Here is a 13434-nt window from a genome sequence, read left to right as displayed (position 1 = left end):
CCAACACCACAGACAGTGAACATGATGTTCGAGGAAGAATTGGTAATGGGCAGTCTTTGAATTCACCACAGCTTTTAGGATGCTTTTGAACTGTTGTATGCACTTAACCTTGAAATATGCAAAGGGACCAGAATTAACTTTTAAGTGCAACATCTTTTTTTGGACTAAGAGATGAGTGTGCCAGTGGATTTCAGTTTTTTAAAGAACAAAGTCTTGAAGATAGAATGTCTCCTGTGTGGAAGGGTTGATGTTGGGTTTGGGTATTTACCCACATTTATCAGTGTGAAGTCCTTCAAGATTTCTGTCTCTGTTTTTTAATCCTTTTTTAGGGAACTGTTGTGTGGCAGGGTTGGTAGCTGCACCATTTTGGAAATCAGTTAAATTAAAAGTCTTGTTTTTTAGTTGATTGCACCTCTCTAAGCATTGGTATTAAATTGAGGAAATGAAGTGTGGGATCAGTCTGGATATAATGCTGTTTACTGAGCACTCTGGTTCCAGAATGAAGTCTGATATAGAATATGGTCTGGTCTGGTCTGTTCAGAGAGGCACACACATTTTTACCCCATTTTGCAACCTTAGACATGGATTAATCATAATGCACTAGAACAGAAACAGGATCTGAAAACAGGATGAATTATCATAACACACCATCACTATCATCAAACATATTCATATGTAGGCCATAAACAACATCTGAGCTCCTGGTGCACTGTCATAAAACTAACCATGTTTGTCTAACAGACTGAGCATTTCGGATGAGTTAAGGTTAGGGAGCGCTTGACCTTCCAAACAAGTCCAAATGCCAGGAGAAATGGTACAATTCAACTAAAGGAAAAAATAAACAATTTACAACAATAGCTATGCATTGGTCTTTGTTCACTTTCTTTTTGTTCTGTTGCAGTTTGTCTCCTCTCTCTGACTTTTAAAAATAGTTGACAGAAGGAGATGCTGACATATCAGAGATGCTGTTAGATATATACATCCTTGTTGCATCTGCTGGGGCTCTGAAATTTATAAAACAAAGCTTGTATCTCTTAAAGTATAACGTTTAATTTCTTTATACTTCACAATAGTGTTTTTTTTTTCAGTTTAATTACCAAAATATTCCTTAGTACCTATTTCAGTAAGTGAGAATGTAATGGTTACCTAGACTTTGTTTGTTAAAGAAAGTCAGTAATAGTCAAAGATAACTCATTATTTGCAAAAGCTGATATTCTATACTTTTTAAAAAGTTTTTTTATTTACTTATTTATTGTGCAAGCTAAAAATAATTAGAATGTTTAAATAAATTGTATAATTCTGTCTTATTTAAAACCAGAGTTAGAATATAACAGTGTGTGGTTAAATAGAATAACAAAAAAAGACTACTAGTAAATGTAAAAAAATAATGTTTATAATTAGTTTATTTGTGTTTATTAAATGTGTAATATGTATAATTAACCGCACTGTATTGTATAATCAGTGGTTATACATTAATGCATTCATTGTCTGTAACCTCTTATCCAGTACAGGGTCGCAGTGAGTCCAGAGCCTACCTCTCAGCGTCAGTCCCTCACAGGGCAACACGCACATTCATTCACACCTATGGACACATTTTGAGTCGCCAATCCACCTACCAACGTGTGTTTTTGGACCATGGGAGGAAACTGGAGCACCCGGAGGAAACCCTTGCGGACACAGGGTGAACACACCAAACTCCTCTCAAACAGTCACCCGGAGCAGGAATTGAACTCTGGAGCTGTGTGACTGCGACACTACCTGTGCCACCTTTATCAGTGATTATTATTAGTTTCTAATTTTAATTAATTTTTAATTTAATAAAGGTTTTTCATATACATACATATAGCCTATTGGAATAAAAAATGTACAAATAGCAAAAGTCACGGTGACCCTGAACTGGATAAGCGGTTACAGATAATGAATGAATAAATGAAATAGCAAAAGTCAAAACATCTTCTTTAAAAGCAGCTTGCTGAGTCTGGACCCAGTCATTCAGCCCAGTGTTGGGCCGTTGTTCAAAATGACACTGGGCCAAAACCGGCAACCAACTCTGACATTATGACTTTTTTTCTCCAGAATTTTCAGCTGTGAATCTCAGAATTATTCCGACTTTATTTTCAGTATTCTGACTTTATTCTCAGAATCTTTTTTTCTTAAACTCCATCTTAGTCAACTCCATTCACTCCAATTAACCATTTTATTTACAGCAATGGCAGATCATTCAGCAATAGTATAGACATATAGAATGAGATTTTATATTATCATTATATTATCATTATATTATCCATTAACAAGTGTGTTAGGCATGTTAGTGGATTCACTTACTGTGAGTAAAGTAAGCATTAACAAGGAAAAGTCTGGAAATGACCTTCTCATAATGTCATTTTATGATTTATTCCATTTGGGAATGAGAGAAAATGTATTCTAGGATGATGCTCCAGTTAGTGAATGTAAAGTTGTGAGTGGAGAATGTGAAATTAGGATTTACTTGCAATATAAGCTAAGTTAATGTACACAACAGGCATCAAATTGTTTTTGTGGTTATGTAGAATAGGTATGGTGGCTGGGGAATCCCAAATGCACTGCTAATTAAAATAAGCTGTAAAAGCACAAAACCATCCATCAAACAACAACACCTGGGCTTCATTAAAAAAAAAAAAAAAAAAAACTTTTGCAGTTGTTTTAATTAGCAGTTTGTTTTAATTTGCAGTTTGTTTGGGCTTTCCCAGCCAACATATTTGATGTAATGTAATCAGTTGACTTTTAAGCAGTACAGAAAGAGCATGTTCTGGCCCCTTGAATAATTGTTGCAAGTAAAATAACAGGGTTTCCCTCTACTTAATTGAACCAGCCATTATTTCGGTTAGTGTTTTGTTTGTTTTAAGAGATCTATCAATTGTGGTAACAATTGCATGGTAAAATATGTTTATGTGTGCAAACATATGATATAATATCTTGGCTGGATGTGAATTTTTAATATACTGTTTTAAATGGCAAATACACATGCAAACCATGTTTGGCTCCTCCTTCTGTCCAATCTGATATCAGTTTTACACTACACATTAAGATTGTTCTCATGGCTGTAGGGAGGAGGAAGAGGCAGACGTACATGCAAAGACAAACTTTATTTACAAAACAAAAACTAAGCACAACATGAGCAAACCAAGCACATAATTAAAGAATTAAAAAATAAAACAAGAACAAACAGCAAAACAGCCGTGAACTGGTGTAGACATACATAAAACACTGGTTGACAAACATCTACACCCAAGACCAGACAAGGGAGCACTGAAACTAAGGAGTACAGACTAGGAACACCTGCGAGAAATGGCATGGCAACAAAAGAGACACCAGTGGAAACACTGACGAGAGGCCGGAGATAATGGACCAAAACAAAACACAGAGCCATGTGCTCCTTTGCACATGGCAACAAGGGAACAACAAAGCAGCAACACACAAAACAGGGCAAAAGCATGACAATTACAGTGGTGTGAAAAAGTGTTTGATTTATTTTTTTTTTTCTTTGCATGTTTGCCACTCTTAAATGTTTCAGATCATTAAACAAATTTAAATATTAGTCAAAGACAACACAAGTAAACACAATGTCAGGATTGCGGAACGGACTGACGGAGGCGGACGCACATGCTAAAACACGGTATATTTATTTAAACAAAATAACAAAACAAAAGGACTTCAACAGAAAAGCAACACACAAGGAGCTAACAGACACAGACAAAGGGAGCTAAGCAGACTAAACTAAAATACAAAGAGATAGACAGATTAAACCTAAAATGGAGAACTATAGCAAACGGGAAAGACAGACAGACTAGAGACCTAAACAGAGATACATAACAGAGACCTAGAAAGCTAAATAAACTCAGTGCTAAATCCGAAACTAAACACTTAGTAACATGACAAAAGAAACGACAGAGACAGACAAACCGGACTGAGTAACATGACATGGCAACAATGGAAGAGGAACAACATGACTTGGGAATTGAAACGAATGAGTGACTTATACACACACAAGGATACCTGAGACTAATAACGAGGGGGCAGGACTACAAATGAGACACGGACAAGGAGGAGGAACAAACACCGGACATGGGCGGAGACATGGACAATAACAAACAGAGCCATGTGCTAAGAGAGCACATGGCGGGGAAAACAGACACAGGACAAGGGAGTGACACACAACATCATTCATTCATTTCATTATCTGTAAGCGCTTATCCAGTTCAGGGTCACGGTGGGTCCAGAGCCTACCTGGAATCATTGGGCGCAAGGTGAAAATACATTCTGGAGGGAGCGTCAGTCCTTCACAGGGCAACGTGACACACATCATGCAGTTTTTAAATTAAGGTTTTTATTATTAAGGGAGAAAAAATCCTATGTAAAAAATGTAAAAACATATGTAAAAAATAGTAAAAAGTTACTATGTAATTAAAAAAAATATATTAATAACTGAAAATCTGAAGTGGGTTTGATTCCCGCTCCCGGTGACTGTCTGTGAGGGGTCCCCAAAATTCAATATGTTCTCATAAATTTATAATTGTGTTTAAAACATTCTGTTATTACGTTAACAAACCTAATTATTTATATTTATCCTATAATTTTTTGTCATTATTATAGTAATTAATAAAAGGTGATACTTGGTCTAAAAAGTTTGAGAACCACTACCGTAGGGTATAAGACATACTGATCTCTGTACACATTTAAAAAGCAGTAATTATTAGTTATGGGAATTTCGGTTCTTTTTGGGGAGCCGGCTCTTTTGGCTCGGCTCTTCATAAAGAGCCGGCTCTTTCGGCTCCTAAATGGCTCTTTGTTTTACCACTTATTTCCACTGGTACAGAACAATATTACCTACATTTTACATGACTATATGGACAAAATATTATTGTTCAATATTACAAATAATAAATAGTGTTGCAATGGCCAATTGTTTTTATGGCTGTCTTGTAATAACTCACTGATTGGACTCACACATTCAATTGTATAAATAACTGGATTTTTATTTAAACACCTTAATAAAAATCACCGGTAACCTCTGAAATATAGCCAATGGAACCCAAAAGGTAGTTATTACAAAATAGCTTATTAAATTAAATAATCATCCATGTCTGGGAAATAAAATAAACAAATACTCTACACAGTGCAAAACAACAGCCTTTTAACGGTAGTGATTAAAACAACTGATTTAACATTTTCTTCAACTATTTTTTGGAAGGCAGATTGGCATTCAGGAAAACCAAGTGTCTCAGCTTGGAGGGGTTGATCCGGCCACCCACCCCTCCCCTCCCTGCTTGGTGGTATAACTCTTCGCTGATTGGTACCTTTGCTTGTTGTTCTCTGATTGGTTGAATGACAAGCCTTAGAAAACAATGGCTCGGTCTTAGACGGGAACCGGCTCTCATCGTTCACTTACAAGAGCCGGCTCTTTGAACCGGTTCGTTCGCGACCGACACATCACTAGTAATTATGTTTTAATAATTCAGAGCAACATGAACTGTAACTGAGTCTAAAATGTTTGAGGCAAACTCCAGATTTCCACACTAATCCTATATTATATATTAATAAAGTAGTTGGTTCACTTAATTGTAAATATAGCTCAATTTTCGTTTGCTTATGGATTAATCTTTGCCTATATTTGCATTTTCTTTTTACCAGTAGCTTTAATTCACTCTTAATTAACTTTACAATATTGTTTAAGCATTACAAACAAGGTTGAGAACAGGTCGATATGCTACAGAAATATTGTAAACCAGTGCATTTATTGAAGACTAATGACAAAAGACGCACTGTTTCTGTCTGACCCTGTATTCAAATTGGCCTCTTAGAGTTTCCTGGAACTATTTGAAGTCTGCCTGTGTCACGTGACCACGACTGGCCAATGCAAAATGTTATTGATTCAGCAAGATCCTGCCCTTTTCAGCCCGCCAACTTTGAACGTGGTTCCCGGGTTTTGTATTTTCCCGCTTCTGTGACAGAGAGCATCAACCTGCGTTTAGAGGTGAGTCTCTTTCACATATAAGAGCTTTTTATATATATATATAATTATAGCTAAGTTTACAGCTGAGCTATACACGCTATACACTTCGGTATTTCTGTACAGTCAGGGGCAGACAGGGTTATTAATCAAACAAGAGTGTGTTTTAAAGGTCCGAAACATATTCACTGAAATACTGTGGTCATTCGTGTAAACATCACCTTATTGATTTTTATTTGTATTCTGTTTTTGCTTTATTGTCTTATTTTACTAATCAATAGACTTGTAGAGTAATGTATATTTGTTTGGTTGATTTAGTAACACAGATTTTACTGTAATAGATTTAAAAAGCTGGGCATCACAGAATATTCATTAGCTACACCAGGGTCTTTTTGTCTGTGCTAATGACTAATGAGGTGTTTTCTGATTTAGCCAAACAGTCTAAAGTCTTAAAGTTAAATAAACATTGTTTCAGTGATTAAGTGAAACTATGTGTCCTCTGAACAATTAACATTGTGCAAATGTATTGTCTCATGAGGGATTCTAAAATGCTGAAATATATTTTACGTTGCTTCTTAAAATGTTGATAAATGAGTAGATAACGTGATGCAGGCAGTAGGACAAAAAAATCATTGGGTGGATTTTGATCATGCCATTCTGTATAGACAGGTACAGCGTAGACTCAACTAGTGCCACTATACAGTACCTGTCCATACAGAATGACATGACTGAAAAAACATATCCATTCCATGCTTTGATTTTTTTTACTCATTAGAGATTATTCTTCCTTGGGCTACTGGAAAATACCAAACAGAGATATAGAGATGAAGTGAAAAAATAAAAAGTAAGCTTTCTAATGTTTGGTAAACACAGGTAGAAATAGATCTGTAACTCAACACAATTTTAAAATCCTTTTCTATATTTGATGTCATTATGAAATTTGATTAAGAGCCTCATTTTATTCCTATTATTGATATTTTTTTCTGTGCTTTTTTAGACACAAGTGCAAGATGAAGTGTTCATCAGATGACAGGTGAGTAGAAAGGCAATTGACAAACAGTGGTAAAACGATTTTAAGTATATTGAAATTGTGGAGGTAGTTGTATACAGCCTCATGTTTTTCCATTGCTATGTTTATTGTCATCATGAAATATGTGCACTTCATGAAAAGCTTTTTTTGTTCCTTTGACAGAGGCCTTGTGGCCATCATCCTGTTCATTTTGGGAATGGGAACACTTCTTCCATGGAATTTCTTCACAACTGCCTTTGCTGTAAGAGGACAATGCCATTGTTGACACAGCATTTGTTTTCACTACTATAGCATATGTGTGGAAATTACATTTTAAAATGTATTTTTTGCATTTTTATATATTTTCTTTGCAGTACTTTAACGAACGACTAAGTGCAACAACAGTAGGCAATGTCTCCACATCTGGTTCAGGAGACCCATACATGTTCAACAACATGTGTGTGCTGATTTCTCAGCTTCCTTTACTGTTGTTCACTTTCCTCAATTCATTTCTCTATCAGCAGTGAGTATTTGGTGACTTTTTTTAGGCTAATTACTAGTAGTAATGCCTCATGATGTGTTTTCTGCGGTGCTGATCTGAAATCTCTATTTGTAGCATTGCAGAGAGGATAAGGATAGTTGGCAGCATGGTCTTTATATTAATGCTCTTTATCCTCACTGCCATTTTGGTGAAGGTGAAAATGGAACAGGACCTTTTCTACAACATTACAATGACAACTATCTGGTTCATCAACAGTATGTTTTTCTTGTTATATGGCTTGGCATGATCAAACTGACAATTTTACACTACCACTAATATTGTTAATTTTATAAAATTTTCACTAGTATTACTGTTGTATCATGGTCACTGTACTAATATGTATAAGTTGCATACTGTAATTTAGCAGCATTATTTGAATTTTGTTAATGCTATAACATGATAACTCATATATTGCTAATGTAATAACGCCATAATTATATCAGCATAACTTACATCAGCATGAATAATTATTAAGCTGTGCTAATTTAACAACGAGAAAATGTATGACAGGACAATTGTAACAATTCTCTCCCCCTCTCTCTCTCTAGTGTTCGGTGCAGTATTGCAGGGCAGTCTGTTTGGTCTGGTTGGGAAGCTCCCTCAGAGGTACAGCTCCTTTTTTATGAGCGGCCAAGCTGTGGCTGGTATCTTCTCAGCCATCGCCATGTTGATCTCCCTGTTATGTGAGTGGCTGCTTAAGAAAACCTAAGAAACCTGTTTATACATTACAAATTATAACTGTTCACATAACAGATTTAACATATGATTTCAACTTTCTACATTTAGCATCCACCCTGCAAGTTATAAGTGATCAAATTGTATTTTTAGGGTTGTAAGACAAAATCATTACACTTGAGTATCACTAAATTATGTCTTGCAATACTGTACTGACTCTCAAAAACACAGTATCAATTTTAATTAATGGTTTACATGCTAAGATTTGTGGCAGATTTGTTGCTGAGTGTAATTCACATTTAAAGTACTGAAGGGAAAACAAGGCTCACACATACAGACATTCTGAGAGTTGTCATGAACAGCTCTCAGGGCTTCAACTAATAAACACTCTTTTAATCAAACAGTGATATCTGCTTGTACCTTTATCAAAATCCCTGTAACAAATTAACAGTTGCATATATTGGTTAAAAGTAAATAAATAATAACATTTTTGAGTAAACACATTTCACATGCAGAACTCACTGTTCTGATTAAAAGAAAAGTGTATTTTTATGCACAAAGATTTTATGCTTTGGCACTTTCCCTAAAAATTGCAATATACATATAGCTTTGCTTACAATATATGGAATCATAACACATGTATCGTATTGCTGGTCCTCTGTGAGTTTCTCTGAAATCTGTTCCCTGGGTTGTCTCTCCAGCTGAAGCAGACAATGAGAATGCAGCTTTGGGCTACTTTGTGACTCCTTGTGCTGCCACACTCCTCACACTGTGCTGTTACTTACTGCTGCCTCATCTGGTAGGTGACTGTCTGATGTGTGTGTGTATTCTGCATAGTCCTCCAGCATTTTGAAATGAAGGGTGTTAATAAGTACTTTGGACATCTTTGGTGTTGTTGCAGTCAATAGTCTTCTCAGAAGGCTTTAGTTTATTATACAGTATTTAGATGGCAGTCAACCTTAAAAACAGGTACACAACTAAATTTCTGTGTATACGAGTGCACCTTCAAAGAATATTTACAAATTTTGACATAGTGTTTGTACGGTTACCAAACATTGTGGGAATACAATGATCATTATGTTCGTGTGTCAGAATGAGTGGGTATGAGAAAATATGTAAGAGTAACCAAAACTTTTCATATACATTTCAGAAATTCGCACGTCTTCACTTAGTAGATGGTGCTAGTGACAAAGAGGAGACTAAGACTGAGATGTTTTTACAAAAAAGTGGTATGTTTCTTTCGAGTGTTAAATAAAAATTTTAATGCATATTATATTTAATGCATTTATATCACACTTATATACATTTGGTAAAAAATGACTAACTGATGGTTCCTGTATATTTGCTGTAGAGGAGGTCAATGGACACATGGAATGTAATAGTAAGAGAAAATTAAATGACCCTTACCCTGAATCTGCAAAGAAGCAGGGAGAGGAGGGCCAAGAGAAGGCCACAGTCTTGGCGGTCTTTAAAAAGGTCACTTTTTGATTTTTCTTATAATTCAGCACCAGTGATGTACTGTAAAATGTTTTATTTTTTTTAAACTTGTCTATAATTAATTAATTATTTTTTTTTGTTATTGTATTATTATTTTAGATTTGGGTGATGGCCTTGTGTGTGACATGTGTTTTCATGGTCACTCTGTCCATTTTCCCAGCCATCACTGTGCTTGTGAAGCCAAATGCCTTATTTACAGGGAAATGGGGTGGGTTTATTTTGCTTTCTGCCATACACTAATTATTTTCATAAAGTTGAAACAAGACGACAGTAAGGATATATGACTAAAATTTATGTTTGCAGCGGAAATTTTTACTGCACTCTGTTGTTTCCTGGTCTTCAACATAATGGACTGGATTGGTCGAAGTGTCACCTCAGTTGTGCAGTGGGTAAGACGTGTTATGTAACTATTTGTGTGACTAATATTCATTGATTTATATGTTTATGTTGGAAAGTTTAATGCTAGAATTCTCCAGCCCCTAATTTTTTCACTTTTGGGAAACTAACACTTGTTATTTGTTCCTATAGCCCTCAAAGGACAGCTGTCTGTTCCCAGTCCTTGTGGTGGCTCGACTGATCTTTATCCCTGCAATCATGATGTGCAATATTACACCGTCTTACTACAATCTGACAGGAGTTTTCAAGCATGAATTCGTGTATATTCTCTTCATGTCACTGTTTGCTATGTCAAATGGGTACTTTGCCTGCCTCTGCATGTCCTATGCACCACAGTAAGTAATAATAAGTTTCACAGTGGTCTACACGCCAAGTAGCAAACAATATTTATGAAAGTGATTTTTACACAGCTCACATGAGATGAAGTGTCCATTTTTTCCATTTCTAAATGAAACAGTATTTGTTCCATAAAACTAATCTTCCACATGTGAGTGGTCTTATTTAAAGTAGGTTTAGCACAGAATTTCTGATATTTCCTGGCCACTATGTATCAGTATAATAGCTGTTTCATTATCTGGAGAATTACAGGACAAACGACTAATAGCTGCTTTAAAGTTGCATTTGATTTCTCGATTTAGTTTGATTGTTAATATGTTATTGTGCAGTTTGTTTAGACTTCTCATGCTGACTGAATTTTACTACTAATTCACAGTGAGGCTTAGTAGTGGCATACTCTTATGTTGATTTGTTATTTGCTCACTAGGTTTGTGAGAGCTAAAGATGCAGAGACGACTGGGGCTCTGATGACCTTCTTTCTGGCCCTGGGGCTGTCCCTTGGAGCTGCACTTTCTTTCATCTTGAAAATGCTTATATAGCTACTTATAATTTTATTACTATTACTGTAATACCTATTCTAGACTCAGGAGCTATCCGTACACATTTTGACTGTCTGAACCAACAGCAACTGACAAATTTCTTCATTTGTATTTTGAAGAAATGTGACACAGTCCAAAAACATGTATGTGAATAATATGTAATTAATATTCTTTGATGCACTGCTAATATTCATTGTTAATTTATACATATTTTTTTTCTTTGTTCCTATAGTCTGTGGTGGCTGAGCTGATCTTTATTTCTGCAATTATGATACTTCACATTATTACAGTAATAGTAATAAAGTTGTAACTATTAAATGTTAGTGTCTTAAATGTACATGTATCAGCTATAACATTAATGCCACTACAGTCTGTATTGTAGAGTTTGGACTGTGAGAGCAGAAACAACAAGGTGGTTGTAATGTTGTATTTGATTTGTTGTAAAAGAAGATTCCTTATTTCATTAGTAATCTTGGAATTTAAAATATTCTTAAAATATTCAGGATGGTCCCAAGCTGTAAAATATGTGATACAATATAATACTTGAGTAAGCAAAACTAGTTACAACGCAATTGCATTTAAGACACTATACAACTATTAACATTCAAATATCATTTACATCAATTAAATTAAAAACAAGCATTCATTTGGTCATTTCCTGTTTGGCATTATGAGCCATAATTCTTGTCCTTTCTATTTTTGTATCTTTATTGCACTATTTTAATTGTGTTTTATATGTTGTTTATATATGTGTTTGTTTATATGATTTATATGGTTTTATCACTGATGTACTATTTCTTGTTTGGCTTTTTAACTTTTTTTTTTTTAAAATGTTGATTCTATTTTGTGTGTGATCCACACTGATATAATTAAAAAAGGGATAAACTGTAAAACTTCAGTGCTGGGATTTTGAATTTTACCCTTCATTAATGTGTCATGTTATTTTACATTGTTATTTATAGTGAATACATAAACTGTATGAAAGAAGTACTGGCTATTTTAAAATTCATTCATTATCTGTAACCGCTTCTAATTCAGGGTCACGGTGGGTCCAGAGCCTACCTGGAATCATTGGCGCAAGGCGGAAATACACCCTGGAGGGGGCACCAGTCCTTCACAGGGCAACACAGACACATTCACTCACACCTACGGACACTTTTGAGTCGCCAATCCACCTACCAATGTGTGTTTTTCTCACCCACGGGGAGAACACACCAAGTCCTCACAGACAGTTACACGGAGGGGGAATCGAACCCACAACCTCCAGGTTCCTGGAGTTGTGTGACTGCGACACTACCTGCTACACCACCGTGCTGACCCCTATTTTAAAATTTCACAGAAGTAAGGCATAATAATAAATCATCTCAGATATTAAGCAAGCAATATTTATGAACATGAATAATTGTTACATTGTTTTCTAGTACTCAAAGGTATGATATTGTTTTGATGCTAAATCACATTCCACACTAGAAAATGGGTCAAACATTGTATAGAAAACACCACTGTTACAGCATGCTAGCAACAGTCGCTAATTGTATTTATTCACCATCACAGACAACAACAAACATGTTCTGTGATTGGCAAGTCCACTGTATCTGGGGAAGATAGGGGGGGAAATTGTTCCTTTTCTATTTGCTTAGTGTTTGGCAATGCATTAAAAATATTCATTAATTTAATTGTTTAGTTTTTCCATATGTAGATCCATAAACCGCATGAAATGTATCATAAACTGGGGTTTAATTTGTCAACATTTAAAATGGACAATTTGCAGCTACTACTCCCCCCCTAAAAATTCACAATGATTCACAATCATGAAAAATAAGGCCACCAAAATGTAAAGCTTTTAGCTATAGTACCACTGAGAGTTGACTGAAATATTTAGTAGTGAGGAGATTGTTGGACTTGCACAGGTGGCACACTATCACAGTACCATTCTGGAATTCACAGAGCTGAGAGCAATACATATTTCTTTCATAAATATTTGAAAAAACAGTCTGCATGCCTAGGTGCTTGGTTTTATACACTTGTGGCCTTGGAAGTGATTGGAACACCTGAATTCAATGATGTGGATTGGTTAGTGTAAACATTTGGCAATATATCTTGCCCATTTTGAAAAGGTTTTGGAAACTACTGGCCTGTATGGACTAAACCTCTAAGATGTAAAGGAAAATAATTTAATTGTTCTCTCAACTGAATAAAAACGTGATGAGGCATTATTGTGGTGCTGTAAATGGGTATATTCCACATTTACAACAGCCATTACCTAATGAGGCAAGAGAGGCCTTTCCTTAGTGGTCTGCTAGTAACAGGGCTGACATGGTGAGTTTTTTGGAAATTTACTTTTAATTTTGCTGAATTTCTTTTCTGTTATATTTGCGTTTTGAGTGGCAGGGCCTTTGGAACAAAGTGTTGGATTGTGGCTCTTTATGGGAACTTTCATTTTCATTTCCCT

At 35.5% G+C, this 13434-nt stretch overlaps 1 protein-coding gene across 1 annotated transcript; it reads left to right on the top strand.

Moving 5' to 3' along the window:
• Positions 1-5918: 5918 nt before the first annotated feature.
• On the top strand, positions 5919-11782 carry slc29a2 (solute carrier family 29 member 2). Its single transcript, XM_066646291.1, has 13 exons — positions 5919-6013; positions 6987-7022; positions 7182-7260; positions 7373-7521; positions 7615-7754; positions 8088-8222; positions 8916-9013; positions 9365-9443; positions 9566-9690; positions 9811-9919; positions 10015-10100; positions 10240-10442; positions 10871-11782. Exons 2-13 carry the CDS (start codon positions 7000-7002, stop codon positions 10980-10982), a joined length of 1338 nt encoding a protein of 445 aa, XP_066502388.1. The 5' UTR covers positions 5919-6013; positions 6987-6999; the 3' UTR covers positions 10983-11782.
• Positions 11783-13434: the final 1652 nt, after the last annotated feature.

Source organism: Hoplias malabaricus, chromosome 15 (assembly GCF_029633855.1).
Source record: "Hoplias malabaricus isolate fHopMal1 chromosome 15, fHopMal1.hap1, whole genome shotgun sequence".
Classification (NCBI taxonomy): domain Eukaryota; kingdom Metazoa; phylum Chordata; class Actinopteri; order Characiformes; family Erythrinidae; genus Hoplias; species Hoplias malabaricus.
This window is presented reverse-complemented; position numbering and strand designations above follow the sequence as displayed.